This window comes from Chamaea fasciata, unplaced genomic scaffold (assembly GCF_029207755.1).
Source record: "Chamaea fasciata isolate MVZ Bird 193981 ecotype frontalis unplaced genomic scaffold, bChaFas1.0.hap1 SCAF_10, whole genome shotgun sequence".
Taxonomy (NCBI): domain Eukaryota; kingdom Metazoa; phylum Chordata; class Aves; order Passeriformes; family Sylviidae; genus Chamaea; species Chamaea fasciata.
In genome coordinates this window covers 18,678,331-18,695,623 of record NW_027094095.1, presented here as the reverse complement: position 1 = coordinate 18,695,623, position 17,293 = coordinate 18,678,331, and the positions used below count along the sequence as shown (strand labels likewise).

At 36.7% G+C, this 17,293-nt stretch overlaps 1 protein-coding gene across 4 annotated transcripts in view; it reads left to right on the top strand.

The window, feature by feature from the left end:
• Nucleotides 1-17,293, top strand: part of PRKACB (protein kinase cAMP-activated catalytic subunit beta) — a 67,882-nt gene that overhangs the window by 40,723 nt on the left and 9,866 nt on the right. For all 4 annotated transcript variants that reach the window (XM_066192565.1, XM_066192567.1, XM_066192564.1 and 1 more), the window contains exons 2-7: nucleotides 7,975-8,036; nucleotides 8,973-9,101; nucleotides 12,665-12,763; nucleotides 13,742-13,824; nucleotides 14,327-14,453; nucleotides 16,607-16,702. In XM_066192565.1, the coding sequence (XP_066048662.1) occupies nucleotides 7,975-8,036; nucleotides 8,973-9,101; nucleotides 12,665-12,763; nucleotides 13,742-13,824; nucleotides 14,327-14,453; nucleotides 16,607-16,702 (596 nt within the window). The remainder of the gene's footprint in view (nucleotides 1-7,974; nucleotides 8,037-8,972; nucleotides 9,102-12,664; nucleotides 12,764-13,741; nucleotides 13,825-14,326; nucleotides 14,454-16,606; nucleotides 16,703-17,293) is intronic.

Sequence of the window (17,293 nt, the reverse complement as noted above, 5' to 3'; positions counted from 1 at the left end):
ATGTGCCGCATTTGAAAGTAATTGCGTTAAACACATAATTCATTAATTGTGGATTTTAAGATAATGGAATTACTCCATACAGTAATTGAAAACCAGTAACTTAAAATTAGAATTATTTCTCAGAAGCCTTTTCAGCATCCGGTATGGTGTGTTCATGGTCCTGTTAAGCTGGCACAAGCTGGTACCCTTTCAGAAATGGAGCAGTTCTGTCCCCCATATTCGCCCATTTCCACCTCACTTCTCCCTTCCCTCACCTCAGAAGAAGCATGCATGAGAAGAAGAGAAGAGGGAGCTGCAGCTCTGGTCATTCCCTGCCTTCTGCCCATTACGTTTTAGTCTGGGCTGGTTCCTGACCTGGCTTGGCAGTTAGACACAAGAATGCTTTTGCTCTTTCAAGGAAGGTCATTACAGCAGTGCAGGAAGTGACTGTGGGAGGACAGGACAGGTGTGTGGCGCTTTTTCAGCCCATGCTGAACACTGAACTCTAGCCTCACAAACCGAACTGCTGTTTCTTGGACTTTTAAGTCTCAAATCACATGGATTGTTGCAGGAGAGGAAACAGATTTATGAATGTGTCATCTCCTTCAAGGGCAGGGGAAAAGTATGAGTGAGACTTCTCTCATTAAGCCAAAGCCTAGCTTTAACCTATTCTAGAACTAACTGAATGCTAGTTCTACGGATTCATTTAGAGAATTGAAACAAAACCCCCAATTCTAATCAATCAGCAGAAGGTTGCTAATAGCACTTTAATTTGAAAGGAAAAGTTATGTAATAAAGAGGGGTACCAGCTTGAAGGACCAAAATAGCTAAAGGTGGGGTGGGATAGCTCTAGGCCACCAAGAATCTACAAGAGACCTTGTCACATCCTATACATGGATGCTCAGATTAAGATATTCTACTTGTCAGCATTGAGGAAGTCTTGCATATTATTATTACTTTAGGATTTGAATAATAGATCCTAGATTGGATCATAAGTTTTGGTTGGCTGCTATGGGGCTTTTGGTATTTATCTGCTGTTGGGAGAAGTCACTTACTAAAGTATGTGTTTCTAAATTTTCATGTATGTTGGGTCTGGGTTCTCTTTTAGATGTAGAAAGCAGATTTTTATCTCATCTGTATATTTTTTTGTGAAAAATTATTCAACTGGGACGTATGCACGTACAACTCTGCTGAGCTGTGCTAGTACAAGGTTTGATTGCATTTGTGACTGAAAAATTTTACTGCTTTGCATTATACATTTGACTTTACTGATTTACATTATACATTCTGGGAGGGCAGTTAAACAGAATTTCAGGGATTCATGTCCTAGGTGTTTCTGTTATTTGGGTTTGGTTCTATCTTCCCAGAGTGGCCCCTGTTTTGGCATTACTGGGGCTTACCACCTCTGAAGGAGTACTTTGGTATTTAAGTAAAGATCAAGGGAAAAAGACTGAGCATTGAATTTGGAAATGAAATTAATTATATTATCTGTAATAAAAATAGAAGGAAGTCAGTCTGACTGTGACAGTTATATGCAGTAGAGTATCTACTGCTCAGAATTCAACGAAGATCAGTGTTATCTCTGATAGCTAAAAACCTGGCTCCTGTTCTGGTGTGTCTTAATCTGTCACATCTCTTGTGCAGGCTGTTGCTGTGTAGCCAGCCAAGTAAAGGGGTGAACTGGGTTCTTTACTGAGCTCTTAACTCTTTTAACTTTGCTTTTATAAAATTCACAAAATACTGTTTAGCTTGAGACATAAAAATCATGGACACGGCTAAAATAAGATTTTTGCCTCTGTTCCAAAATTGAGTTGTAATGGATAAGAACTGTTTGTATTTTACAATTGCTGCACGTTTTAAATTAACTCCTGAACATGCTCCTATGAAGATCAGATTCTATTGCCTCCTTCTAGTTTTCAGGCACAACAGCTGTAACTGGTCTTAATTTACTGTTTATCCTGTTTCTCTCCCTTTCTTTCCATGCCTCTGTCGTCTTCACTTCTTTCCTTTTTTTCCCAGTATTCCATAGAAAGGTTTTGTTAGATAATTAGCGCTTCCATTTTAGTACCAAGCTTATATTCAGTTAATCTTACATGATCATGTATCTACTAAGAACTTCCAGGTCTTGTGTTTCAGCAAATGGGCTCTTTCAGAACTGCTCCATGTCTTTGGCTCTTTGTTTCTGGGGAGTGTTGGGGTTGGGTGTAGTGTGGTGTGGTTTGGTTTGGTGTGGTTTTTTAACTGAAGGAAGATTCTTACCCATTTCAGCTGGAAAGTTGGTTTGCTCTCCATCACCTGTTTTTATCATAATTAGTGTTTAAAGAGAAACATGAAGTCAAAACCCTGATAGAGGAGATATTCAATTGATGCACTTAATTTATCTAGCCTTAGCAGAAACAAGACCGAGTCCTTGCTGGTCAGCTCTTCTCAAGAGGGCCAGTGACTGTACTCCCTGCAGTGTTCAGACAAGACGGACTTGCCCTCAACCAGGCTTATATCACCTGGACTTTTTTCACCCACCATTTTCATATTGTGAGAAACAAAGTGCTTTGGTTTTGTTGACAGTCTGTTTCAATGATGCCATTTTAGTTTGTGCTTTGTAGTGTTTTCCAGCTATTAAATTGTTAACTGGTGCTCACACTGCTTCCTGAGTGTATAATAATACTTAACACTGAGCTGTGTTCATTTTGAAACACTTGCCAGGGCAGAGAAACCTTATTTTGAGCCTTGTTATATTATTCTTGCTAATCAAAAGAGAAATTTAAAAAAATTAGGACAACAGGTTAATGGTGTAAGAATGGAACTCAGAACCGGAATCAGAAGCTTCTCAGTTGCATCTGTAATATGGTACCATAACCACAGGATTCACTGAGGTATCTGTATACATCTTGATAAAGTTTAAGGCTATAAATACATTTTTATAAAAATGAAATATACATATACATTTACCAGAATCTCTTCATACATATTCATTTTTCCATTAAATGATTTAATTAAATAGCCCATTTAACTCCAGACTTCAAATGATTATATTACAGTTTTGGAACAAAATTTGAATTGTATTTTGATAAAGGGCATTTTAAATACCAGACAGAGATTGGCATTTAGCACAGCAGATGGGGGTTTGTAGTGGTGCCCAGTGTTTAGTCTTAATCAGTTTAGTTCTTGCTTTCTTGCCGTGTATCCTAGCCAAATACGTTTTTTTTCCCCCTGACAAAAAATAAAATCCTGGCTTGCTGGCTCTTGTGGGAGATGTGATTGAGAATAACAAATACTGTGCATGTGGGAGGTGGGAGAAAGGCAGAGTAGCTGGCATGGTAGCTCTCAGGACTGCTCCGTCTGTGACCCCTTTTCCTCTGCTGTCATTGCAGTCCTGCAACTGAGAGGTGCTCACCCTCTTGATTTTTTTCAGGAACTTTCTTCTGATTCACTTGCCTTTAAACTGTTTTAGGTCGAAGTACTCATTACAGTACTCATACCCTTAGTTAACATTTTTTTTTACAAGCATGTTAACTTCTCATACAAAATTTGGTCAATAAAGCAAGCAAACATATTGTGAACAGTGTGAATGTACTAATAGAGAACAATCTTCTCCTGTTTGGGGGTGGGCTCAGGGGTGTTTTGGTTTTGCGTGTAGCAGAATGTTTTCATTTGTTTGGGTTTTGTTGGTTTGCTGCTTGGGTGGGTTTTTTAATTCCTCCTGTGCTGGCATTACCTAGGAATCTCTGGATCTTGGGTTCCTCTTCCCTTAGAACATTGTTCCAGCAGACTTTCCTGCTTGTCCTCATGTTGCCTTGGTTCCAAGTGCAGCTCTCCACAGGCCACCTGTGATATACAAGGAGTAGCTGAGATCTTGTGTTGTAGTGGTTGTCGCACTGCTTCTGACCAAGGTGGACCGAAGCAGGAGGAAGTTGTAAGACTGCTTCAAGTCATTCCGTTGTGGTCCTTGGACATTACTCCTTTTCTTCCCACCTTCATCTTAATCTCTCCAGATTTCCTGCTCTGGGTGTTTGCATTGCATAGAACCTGCCTCTCCTGCCAATGCTTGCGCATGCAGGTTACAAAGGGCTGGGTTTGTGCTGTGTGTTTGTCCTTGCCTAATCCCTGGACAGCTGGTGCATCCTCTCTGGTTCCAATTGGTGTCCTTCCTGCCATGTTCAGTTGTTTCTGTTGGTGGTCCTCGTTGTGCTGGTGCTGTTATCTGTGCTCTGCTGTCTCTTTCCAGTACCTTCCTTTGTTGAGCAACAGCTCCTCCTGCTTTGGTTTCAGCCTCCTGCACTCCAACTTCTACTGAACCAGTAAAGCCAGTCTGGGTAGTGTCTGCTGCTGGTCTGTGCATACACTCCTTGCCCCACGCTCATCTTCACTTCCTTCAGCCATAGACAAGTGTTCCGTGCTCTTCAATGTTTATGGGAACCTGTATATCCACATCCTTAGTTCCCTTTTTCTGACAGTCTTACAAAATTAAATCTTACCGATATGGTGTCCATACCATATCCCTGTGTACATTCCACTTTGCATACAGTAACTTCAGCTGTGCAGTTGAGACTTTTCAGGTTGCTGTTGTTGGGTAATAGGATTGAAATCTGATTGCGATTTTTTTTTTTTTGGAGACTGCTTGCCACTTCTGTGCTATCTACCACATGCCATGCAATTCACACATGCTGTCTTCTGGAACAAAGTGCTAAGTAGTGGGAAGATCACCCGATTACAGGTTTTATTGTGATCCAGCATGCTGTGATGAAGATAGATACACTATTGTTAGCAACAGTTCCGTGGATGTGTATGTCTTGGAATAGATTAATTATTAAAGATGCCAACTTGATCTCCTGAAGTTTTCTAAGCTGTGCTTATTTCTGTGATGCATCATCTTTTTTTCATACTGATTTTAGCTGCCTTTGGTGATTTTTTTCTTTCTTTGCTCAAACATTTTGTGATTTAGCATGAGTCATTCTGTCTGTGTGGGAAAGGACTGGTTTATTACAGGGTCTGTTCTTGAGTGGGGAGGGGAAAGGGTGGAATGTATTTGTGTTTTCTATGTGTTTGTTGTGGAAATGCATAAAACTTTTTTTTCTTCTTCTCTTTCTTTCCTCTCTTCATCATCTCATCTGTGTGGGTGAATGTTCCTGCAAACCCTTGGGGAACCTATAGAGACGTTTGGTATGCTCATTCCTTCATAAGTGCCCAAAGTCACAGATGCTAGGTACAGTTTAGACTAGAAAAGCAAACGAGCCACATCATCACAATGTAAGGTGGCTAAAAATGTGCACTTGAGGAAAACCTCTAAGTCATCACCTATTACACCTTTTTGTTTGCATCATCACAGTAATACCGATGGCCACTGCTACCCAGTTGGCGTAAATTTTGATTCTGCGCTTGAAAGTAGAAATCAAGTGTGTTCTCCTGTAGCAAGAGCTACTGTTTTGTGCTTGAGAGATAATTTTCAAAAGTTCAGATTTCAGGTTGTGTTTTAAGAAATGACTGAAATGCATTAAATTAGGACTTAAATTTCCTAAGTTCTGTTTGAAAGCACCTGTGGAATTGTGTTGAGGTGTAGGAGCCCAGGTGACCTCTGAAAATGAGAACCAGGCATAATTTAATCTACTCTCTCATTAGGAAGAAACTGATTTTAATGAAACAGCACAAAACATGAAACTGTTTCTAAAAGATTGCTTTTCAGTTAAATTATTACCATTGAGTAGCTTTATTTTAAAAATGAATGTTCAATGCTGCTTTCTAAGAAAAGAGGGCCAAAGTAAAGTAAAACCAGGTAGGAGTTTGGTTGCAGGAGAGCTTGTGGCTTAGTGGTATTCTCGAAATAAGAGAGTTTTCTCTCAAGAACCCACAATTTGAATATTTCCAGCTGGATCACATTTAGTTCATAAACAGCATTCTTTATTCCATAAGTAGAACAGAGACAAAAATGACTGTAAATGTCATTGTATTTTTTTATAAATACTGAATAATCATACTTCAGTGTGAAATATGTGGAAACGTCAAATTATTTATATTAACAGAGATGGCATGAGGGATATTTAAGACATACGTACTGTAATAACATGAAAAAACAACACCAATGACATTGTGTCTTGGTTGTGCTGTATAGTGTTAATGTTCACTTCTAAGCTACAGCCACTAAAGTCTGAAGGCTCAGCTTTTTGGTAATCTTAATGATTTTCCTGGGTTTTTTCTTGTCATTAAGAGAAAATATTTGTGCTATTTTGATGTAAATTGATGCTTGAAAAAACTATATCGGTATTCCTCACTTGATCAAGTCATCTCTCTTCTCCTAATGGAAGAAGGATTATCAAACGTGAATTTGGACATTGCTAGTTTCCGGTTTTTGTGTTGAAAATTATTTCATGCCACAGGAAATCCTGTCCTATCTTCAAATTAGGATAATTAAAAGTCATTACAGGAATAACCTCTATAACTTAAAAACAAAGGAAATATTTTCTACACACAGGATAAATATGTTAACATTTTTTGCTGATTAGCTACTAACATATTTTTAACTCTCAGTTAGTTCTAATGCTATTTTACCCATTTCTTTGACTCAAACTATGTTTTTATTGCTCTTCTTAACCGTAAGTTTAGAATACTGAATATGTTCTTCCTCTGTGATATTGCTTGTTTCTCTTAAAATAAAATTGCTGAGCAGATGTCATGCTTTAAAGACTTTTAAAATGTTGAGGTCAGCCAGAACTTTTAACAACTTTTATGAAATTTCCATTTTATTTAGTGCTCCATCAGAGCCAGTGGTAGTGGGAGCCATAAACCTCCTTTGAGTGTTTTGTGATAATCAAGTCCCATAGCATACCCAAGAAGGGAGGGGGGAAAAAAAAAATACACAACCAGCCTTCTCCAGGGCTGCTGTTGTTTTTACTGCTGCGGGAAATGTACCAGTATAAGGAAAGATTTTTTGAAGTTTTCTTTGTCAACATTAGTATTCACTGAAAAGTACAAGGAAATTCTGATTCATCAAGTGATTTGTTTACAACCTGTTAGAAACCTAATTTTTTGACTGTCAGAATGTAAAATACAGTTGTTAAAACACAGATTTCTAGATATTGATCAGAATAATCTTGGCATATTGCTGTGTATTTTTAGCAATTGCTTGTGGCAGAACATGACAGTACAGAAAAACTACTGTTATTGATGTTGTATTATGTGAAATGATTCAGAGAACACACAACCAGTATGATATTTTCTTGATCCTGTGACTTTTTCAGAACCACAGCAATGTCTGAGACACCTCCCATTAATGACTGTGCATGAAGTAATCCACATTGATCTGGCTGAGCATTGATATTCAAAAAAAAAACAACAGCTGAGAGATGATCTGAACAAAATATGTTGGTGCACATTTTAAACAGTCATCTAGAATTTTGCCATTATACATTCCTTCAATTTCAATGGAAAATCAATATTAAAACTGCATATTCTCTGACTGTGGGCATGCCTAATGTGCAGTGTCGTTGTAGCCCTGTGCTTTGTCTTTGCTTGCAGTAATGCTGTCCATTTGGTCCTTGAGCTTGCAAACAGCCTTTAAATAAAGGTGATGAGGGGAAAAAGCAATGAGATTGACATTACACTCAAGCAGCTGAAAGAAAATGCAACATTTATTTAAAGAGATAAGTCAATCTTTGTGGAATGGCTATTTATAAATATCAGGTGTTTGGTTTTTTCCCAGCTGAATTAAGAATGTCTAACATCACCTTAAAGCCTGCTTGCCTAGACAGTATTGTGAGCTATTAGAGCCGGTAAAGTTTAAGTAATTTGTGTAGAATGATGTAATTACTTCAGAAAGCTTAGCTATAACCTGGAGATAGGGTAGAAGTTCTAGAGGCATTGATGCTTGCTTTCATCCATGGTGAAAATAGCATATTATGAATTGAAGAAAGAAGTTGATAATGGAGTTTATGTATTTTGTTAACAAAGCATCTCCATTGATGAATTATATTAATTGAAATGTACTTTTTTGTGTGTTTTCAGTGAAAGAGTTCCTAGCCAAAGCCAAAGAAGACTTTTTAAGAAAATGGGAAAGCCCCCCTCAGGTATCACTCATTTAAGCATTCAGTAATTTTTTTTGTATTGCATTTTTTTGATAACGTTATCAGTCTGTAATGAGTAGTGCAGAAAAAAGAAATAATTTTAATGCAATTTATAAAGGAGTTTCAGGTTTTTTTAATGCCAGCTTTGTCACTTTTCATTGAAGTTTATCAACAAAGGTTTTTCAGGTCTTCTCCAGATTTGAGCTGATGAAATGCTCCCACTGAACAACATTTTTTCTTATGAGAATGATGTTCACAATCAACATGACTCAAAATCTATTGGCATATTTAGTTGGCTTCTTTTTAATAACCAGAAGCATTGGCACATCTGTAATTTACCGTGTTAATAATGTCTGCTGTGATAGTAAGTGGAATTAAGAGTATTCAGACTACATCATAAGGCTTGGGAGCAGGTTAAGGAGAGGAGTTTGTTAGAGAGAAATCTTGTAAAATTTGGGATTTTGGGGAAGGTTAATTCTTGTTCTAAAGCAATATTTGAGATGCTATGGCAATGAGTGTCTGAGAAAACTTAGTCAGGGGTGTGCTTTTTAGACAACTCTCATGTAGAACTGTCTTTAGAGCTTGGGGTTTTTTGCATGTTCTAATATTCTTGATTATGAAGCATGAAGGGGTTATTTATATGCATGTTATATTCATTATCTCTTTACTGCTAGATATTCCTTACTAAGCATGTATGGACAGCTGTATGGACAAATTACAGAAATGTTGATATAATTCAGTTAAGTCTTCTGTTTTGAGGAGTGCAATGTAAAACCTCTTTTTAAAATTTGAGGGGGGTATCAAATTATAACAGTATAGTTGGGTATAGTTATCTTTGTTAGATATAATGCTACTCAACTTTTTTCATAACTGAATTCATACAGTTAAAATTGTCTTTGGTATTAGTTTGTAAATAATGTGATTATATCCTGCATTTAGAATACTGCTGGCCTAGATGATTTTGAGCGGCAAAAAACCCTTGGAACAGGATCATTTGGGAGAGTAATGATGGTGAAACATAAATCCACAGAACAGTATTATGCTATGAAGATACTGGACAAACAGAAGGTTGGTATAATTTATAGTGGGTTTTGTGCTACGGAAGAGTTTGATGTAGATGAAGATCTGGTAGCTGTGGCTGAACTGAGTTGCAAATACTGTGCTTTTTCTTATCACACTTGGGTACTAGTGATCATTTAAATGCTTTATTTTCTCTTTTAGCCAGTAGGTTCAGTTGTTGGGATTGTGTAGACTTTGTACAATGGCCAGTAACATTAACAACACGCTAAAGAGGCTCTAAGTAGCCTCTAAGCCCAAGGCATTAATAAAATGTTATTGGGTAAATTCTTTGCTTAGATTTTGTAAGGTGCTCTGTATATTCTTTGGCAAAAGCAAAATGTAGTGCTGTAGTACAACTAAACAAGTTAACTTCTGCAGGATAGTTCAAAACTACCTAGATCAGAAAATTCTCAAATTTTTCATTAGTGCGCCATAATTGAAATTTAAATTGAGTACACTAATAATTTCTTTTCCATTCTTGATCCTATGAGTTATTACTTTCCGTATGTTTAATTCTGTAATAATCCTGTTGCATCTGTAGTAACCTTGTAGGTAGAACAGGAGTCTCAGAACAGCTGTCATATAATTGACATTTTCTGTGTTGAAAGTGTCGGTGCTGTAGTCTGAATCTGTATTGCTGCTCCAGCCTGATTTTTTTAGCAGTTTATTACTCTTAGATTAAGTAAGCAGTGTCATTTGATAAAATTAGAATTTTAAATTTTACAGTACAGAATTCCAGAATGCAAAGTATTTTGACAGAATTTATCAATAAAAGTAGTTTTTAATGGTTTTGACAAGTTTTTCAAAAGTGCATTATTTAGATTGGTAGATTCCAAGGTCCTCCGTGTAAGAGCTGATGTCTGAGAGCTGTCTTATTTTGTAAGGCACTACACATAACTTTGCTGCTGTATAACAAAGATCATATTAAGACAATCTGGCAAAGAGAACTTAATAATCAGCAACTAACAAACTCAAAGTCAGTGTTGCCTCAGTGTGGTCTTCTGCACTTAGGCAGTGAGTCATTTTATGTAGTGGAATTATGGCAGTGACACAGTCAAACTGTTTTGCCTGAGTTGTAGTTCCAGTATTCTTTACAAGTGGTCGGGGTCCTGGACCTTGAATAATAGGTTATTTAATGAAGGTCTGCTTTATAATAGTCTGAGAAACAGAAACTAAAACAAACTTACCTTTTAGTGTCAAATCAAACATGATTTTTTTTTTTACTTAAAAAAGCTCTTTTTTTTGCATCTACAGTATTCTCCTGTTATAATGGTATCTAACTTGTATTTTTAAAAAAATCCAGTTAAGTTAAAATGGCATTCCAACATAGTACAAATAAAGACAGCTCAGCCGTTTTCACCCATGTGGAAGTGTACCTCAGCATTACCTCAGTATGGCTGGTGGCATCCTGCAGGCAGAACATCCCAGTGCTGCACAAAGAGCCCACCACCAAATTTCAGGTTTTCAGCTGGTTTTTACTTTGAACCCTTTTTTGTGAATGGCTGAGTTGTCATCACTGGAGGAGTTTAGGAAATAACATCTTACTTCAGAAAGCTGCCATAAAAATACTCCAAGAATTTTTTTAAAAAGTTAATTAAATTTGTTACTACCTTTCAAAATTGGGAAGTTATCTGGAAAAAGAAAAAAGGTCACATTTTTAACAACTGCAGTGGACTTGCAGCAAATGATTTACAGGATTATAAAGATGTTTGGATACAGACATCAGTTTTCTGTTCATGAATTAGATGGTTCTGTCTATAATAAGAAATCTTCATGTGTTCCTTTATGAAATACCTGTTTTTTCAACTTAACTTAGCGTAACTATTTATTTATGTATTCTATTAGAGATATATTAGTAGCTTCCATTAATTCTTGAAAAAAAAACAGATGGTTTGGTGAGAACACATTTCTATCTCTTTGTTTATAAAAGAAAACATACAGATGTCTGAAATTAGACAGTGGGCAGGGTGCCTATAATTTTTCATTTCCATTTTACTTGAAAAAAGGGAAAGCATCGAGTGTATATCTTTGTTATCCAGTCTCATGCTTGATTCATAGAACATGAAAAAAAATGTAATAGATGTTGATGCAGCCAGTAGTTTTCTGTGTAGGGATGTTATTCCTTTGTCTGCCTTGAGTTAGGAAGGCTGTAACATGCCACTGCTTGCCTAGTTTAATTATGTAATTGCTTTTGGAAAGAAAAAATCATGAGCAAGAGCTTGGGCACAAACAAGCTGTTGGAGAATCTGCCATTACCAGACATCATTTAGTGTATGGAAGGCTGACACTGGCCATGCCCTGAGCCAGGGTTAAATGTGAGCAAAGCTGTGTCTAAAGCCCCACTCGGACATTCTGAAGTGTTGAGGAGCAGCTGCAGCCTGGGGCGTTGCTCCATCCCCCTCCAGTACCTGACTGGGAGGAGGGGCAGGAACGGGGGCTGAAGTCTGGTCTGGCATTGCAGCTGAACACCTCACAGACAAGAGCCTTGGCTTTCTTGCTTGGATGGACAAGATCATTCCAGTACCGTAGTTTTTTAGGGATGAAGGAGACACTTCCCACAAATGAGTTGATTTGGGCAAAACTTTATTTGTACCCTAAAGACCTGGACTTCAAAAGAGATTTAATGTTTTTAGATAATTATTTCCTTGGTATGATATTTATTTCAGAACAGTAGTGAGTTTTTTTTATAGGTACTACCTTTTGCATCTAAAAGCTAAATTTAAATACAATTTCAGTCAGGGTTGAAATATTTTGGTTATCTCTTATTTATGGCAGTTAGACTTAAATTCCAAACATAAAAACAGACTTGTTTTGATCGCTCTTGTACATTTTCTTCTCTTTTCCTATGGAGCGATGGAAAAAACCCTAACTTTACTTGGAAATCATGCCATTCTGAAAATGGGTTATAGATAAATTGTGCAATGAAGATTAAATAAAATTTATTATGCAGTGTTGGGGGTCTAACACAAGAAACCAGTTATTAATTGCTGAGAAAGAACAATAATCAGAAACCTGCCACTTGCTGCCTTGTTAGCAGCCTAGCATTTTAATGGATTACAAGAAGTAACCTGTTCATAAAAATGGAGATTCTGAATTTGTATTCTCCTTAGTTTTGTCACTAATGTGTGAGCTGTATAACATAAGCCTGTTTACTTCTGTTCACAGGTAACAAAATTCATAATTGTGTATCCTACACAGCTTCCTGCTTTTCTTAGCAAAGGGTCCAAAGATCAAATGGATTTTATTGAAGTGCTGAGGAAGTATGACCATAATAAACATAAGCAATTCATAGAAAATGCAGAGGTTTTCCTTGCTGACTCTTACACTCAGCAAGTAGGAAGAAACACTATTTGTAGAGTTGTCTGCCAGCTGTATTACGCAAGTGTTACTCTTTAAAATGTTATTAGACTTTTTAATCCTTTCTTGGTTCTGTTATTGTGCTAGGAATCCATAAGGTTTTTCATATTCTGTAAAGTTACAAGCTAGCTTTTAACTAATTATTTCACGCTAAAAAGTTTATCAAGAACCATAAAATACCACACTTAAGCTGAAGATTGTTTTCTCTCTCCTAGGTCGTCAAACTGAAGCAGATAGAACACACACTGAATGAGAAGAGGATATTACAAGCGGTGAACTTTCCTTTCCTTGTTAAACTGGAGTATTCTTTTAAGGTAGTCATTACTTTTAAAGTAGTTGTTGGGTTTCAGGGAAGTGCATGCTTACACTTTAGATATTAAAATATATAACTTCTACTGTACAATAGTTCAAGTATTTTTGTTTTCAAAGATGCTACATTTGGCACTGTTGCCAGGGCTTGAGTAGGAGTGGAGTGCACTCGTGTACACTTCATACACCCCGGTTCAGCAGGTAATGATTGAAAGGATATCTCCAAATAAAAAAAAAAAATTAAATTAAGTTAAACTCCTCAGAGTTTTCTCTTCTCTTGGAGGGCAACTGGATTTTGTACAGCAAGGGAGCTCTTAGGCATCATTTTACATTTGGGAGATACCAAAGTGTGTCTTCCATACCAATATATAGAATGGTAAATTTGTAATTGTTCTGCAGATCTTTTTGCTTGAGATTTATACCTGAGGCGGGTCTTAATGAAAGTTTTAACCATGAAGGAAAAAACTTTGAGCTTAGCTTCTAATGACAGTACATACTAGTTAGTCAGTAAAGAAATTGAGAAGCTTTCTAGTTTATAGAGTGATATGTGCCTTCTTTTTGTTCTTCTTTTTTTTTTTTTTTTGAAAATTTTAAATGAGCAGACATGTTCTACCTTAATCTTTAGAGGTTTGAGGTTTGGGGCAAGGGCTGTGAAGACAAGAATACCTCAGGCTGTCGGTTATAAACACTGAAGAGTTCAAGGTCTTGTCTTGCAGTAGGCATCTTACCCTCTCTTCCATCAGGTCTCTTACACACCAGTCTGTGTCAGAACTTCACTAATTATCTTTTGAGATACATGGTGCTTCTTTTGCAGTTTTTCAAGAATTTCTACCTACGTTGCATTACATTTGTCAATGTCATTGGATGGCTAGAATTTTTCATTTTCATTCATTAATAAAATGTACTCCATGTGGGAGTTGTGGAGACTATAGCATGCCTAATGTGTATTTGTATGTGTTTACTTGTCTCCGTAATTTTCTTAGGACAATTCTAATTTATACATGGTAATGGAGTATGTTCCTGGTGGAGAAATGTTTTCACATCTAAGAAGAATCGGAAGGTTCAGGTAAGACTATTAATGACACTGTTCCTTTAAAAAGGCTTAATTTTCTGATTTGGGGAGAGGGTTTTATAAAATTTGTTAGCATTGAAGAAAAAATTCTGAAAGGTTAAATTCTCTTGTTCAGTGGACTTAAATGAGTCAGGTGAAGAACTCCTAATTATTTTTTATTTAGTTAATACAGGCATTTGTGATTTGTGTATGATAGAATCTTGGAATTCCTATGGATATTGTCACTGAAATTCATGGTAGTTTCTAAAAGTAAATTTGAAGTCAAAACTCTGCACTGTGGGATATATTGATGTTGATTTGCATGTGTATTTTAGCTGCAAGACTTAAATTTAGAGAGTGCATGTATCAATTCTGAAAATGTTTGCTTTTGCTTTTTCTTGTTATACAGTAAAAGAACCAGTTAAAAAATACTTAATTTGTTTATCCCTGTCAGTTAGGTAGTTGTTTTGGTACCTTAGCACATTGGGGTACTTAATATTCTTTTAATTCTTCACAGTGAACCACATGCACGGTTTTATGCAGCTCAGATAGTGCTAACATTTGAGTACCTCCATTCATTAGACCTCATCTACAGAGATCTAAAGCCTGAAAATCTTTTAATTGATCAGCAAGGATACATCCAGGTATGATATTTTTCATATACTTAGGGAGCAAAGTTTTGTCTTGCAATGTTGATTTAGGTAATTTGAGAAAACGTGTTTAGAATAAATTGTCTATTAGCATGTTTGCGTGGAGCATTTAAAGGCTCTACTGTCTAGTAATGGTTAAAACCCTTGGGTTGTACTTCCTCTGACTAAAATTAAGTATGCACAGTAGAGCTGTCTGCAGTTGAGCCAGTTGTCAGGATTTCCCTTGGGGTCTGTGGTGAGAAGTAGGTGATTACATGGCTCTGTTCATCTGACCTATTTTATATGTCTGCCCTAGAACAAGATGAAAGGTGCTCTAAAATGTCTGTTTCTCTGCACTGTCTGCATAAGTAGTTTAGGAAAACCAGCTAAAACATTAACCCTGACACGATAGTGCTTAGTCTCCATCAGATGAATCCCACCCTTGGAGAGTCCTAGCCTTCCCAGCCCAGCTGGAGTGGGAGCTGAGTTTGAGGTCAGCACTGCAGTGCTCAGATGTCAGCTTTGGTTTTACAACAGCCTCTCGTGGCACCTTCTCATCTACCTCTTAGCTAAAAACTTTGTTTTTAGCTAAATGGCAAATGGGAAGGCAGAGTGCAGGAACAAGCACTCTGCAATGCTGGGCAGTTCTTAAACTTGGAAGGAAGTTCTTCTTCCCTCATTGTGTCACCTTTTGCCACAGCAGAATCTAAAGAAGAAAATACATAATAAAAATGCTTGAGAGATGTGTAAAGGATTCATATCTTCTGTTGTTTATAACTGTAAAATAATTTTCTATGGAGTGTAAGATAACGCTGTAAAGAGAAGAGTTTCTTTAACATAGTTGGGAAGCACCATTAATGAGCAGCTGGTTTACTCCATTTACTGTGACTGGTTTACTCCAGCACAGCTCTCTCTGTGCAACAGTATGTTTTTGTGATGGTGGCAGAGGGAGATTTATGTTCAGATGTTGATGCTGCAGCTCCAACTTCCTTTTCTTTTTGCATTTTAAAGCCATTACTGTTTGTCCTGTGTCTGCAGTGTATTCTTACATAGATTGATGTGCACTCCTAAACACAGAAATGGTTCCTTGCTGACTGAAGCAGGTCTCTCCAGTCAGCATGTCACCCACTCCATTCAGTTCCAGCTGCTGATGCTGTTGTTTCTACCAAAAATGAAGAAAAGCTGCCTTAATAGTTTGGAGTTTGGCTTCTTTAGTTGTGACATTAATGTACAGCAACATCAGCACGAGTTATTGTATAATTAGCAGTGATTCTCATTTGGTACAGTATGTTTTCTCAAAGAATGGGTTGAAATTGAAACCAAGAAGGAGGAAACAAAAGAAACAAGCATAGACTTGGTGGCTTGAAACTGCTGCCAGAATTTCACATGTAATTGCCTGGGTTCTGTATGTATTCCACAATATAGTCTGAGAAAAAACACTGTATTGTATTGCATACAGAGTTCTGAAAACTTACTGTAGAAAACATGGCAAGTGAAATGAAAAATTTATAGTGTCCAAGTACTTACCATTTGTGAATACAGTTTTTGCTACATTTTCCCCCCAGGCCTCAAATAAACAAACTTGACTCTGGTGATGCTTTCAAAGATACTCAGAATCAGAAGTTACTGGAAGACCTCTTCTATGTTGTCTTATTCCCACACTAATTTTACATATGACCTTTATACACTTAAGCAATAAAATTCTAAATTTAGAAGACTGGGTGATATATTGACCCTTTTTATGATTCATTTGTTTGTTAACTAAAGGATGAGATAAATATCTTGTTTATATTCTTCAAATTTTCAGCATTACAGTCTGATGTTAAAAGTATAAGAAAAATCAAAAATGTAATTGCAGTACCTGTGGGAGATTAGTAAGCCATAGTTTCTACTGATTTTTAAATTATAGAAAAAAGCTGGTGTCAGGGTGATAATACATATTTTGTGTTCTTTATTAATTTTATCATGAGACCTATTTATCTGACTTAGAAGTACCAGGAGGACTGACTAATAAAGTACATCTGACTATATGATACTAAGTGATTTGAGAAATAAATTTTTTCCCCTGTAAAAATGGCTTTCTATAATATTTCTAAAGTATTTCTAACTTAATTTTAAATTTCTATGTAGCAATGCACTCACAGTCAATTTATTTCTTCTGATGACAGGTCACGGACTTTGGCTTTGCAAAAAGAGTAAAAGGCAGAACTTGGACGTTATGTGGGACTCCAGAATACCTGGCACCTGAAATAATTCTCAGCAAGGTACTTTGTCTTGTTACTCAGCCATTCATTTGATGTAATTAAAACTTCTTACCCAATTATCAAGCTCTGAGGGATAAACAATTGCTGATACTTCCAAAAATTAAATCTTTACTAGTCAATTCTTTACAAATGACACAAAATGAAGTCACTGCATTAGAAATATTCATTTAGTATGCCAAAGCTTATGCCAAATAAGAAATTTTCACATAACTCTACCAAACTTTCTACTTATGCTTGCCACATAACTTGTGAAGGATAAAGAGATTTAAAGAACCTGTAATTAGATTATTTAACATCCTTATCAGAACAACAGATCTGAGTGATTACATTCTGAAGTGTTAACACTCCCCAACAATAACTCCAAAGGTAACAAGAACTGTGTATGGGACAAATCAGTAGTCATTGCATTACTGGTTGCAGAGTTTCAGGTTTAAGGCAGTTGACATCCAATCAAGCATGACAATCCACTGGTTTTACACCTAAAGTGCAGCAGTCTAAGCTGGCTGTAGTCTGTCTACTACTTGCACTAAGTGTTCCAACATAAAGTATTATTCATCCTATAGCTGTCTAACTGTAGGACTGTAAGTTTTG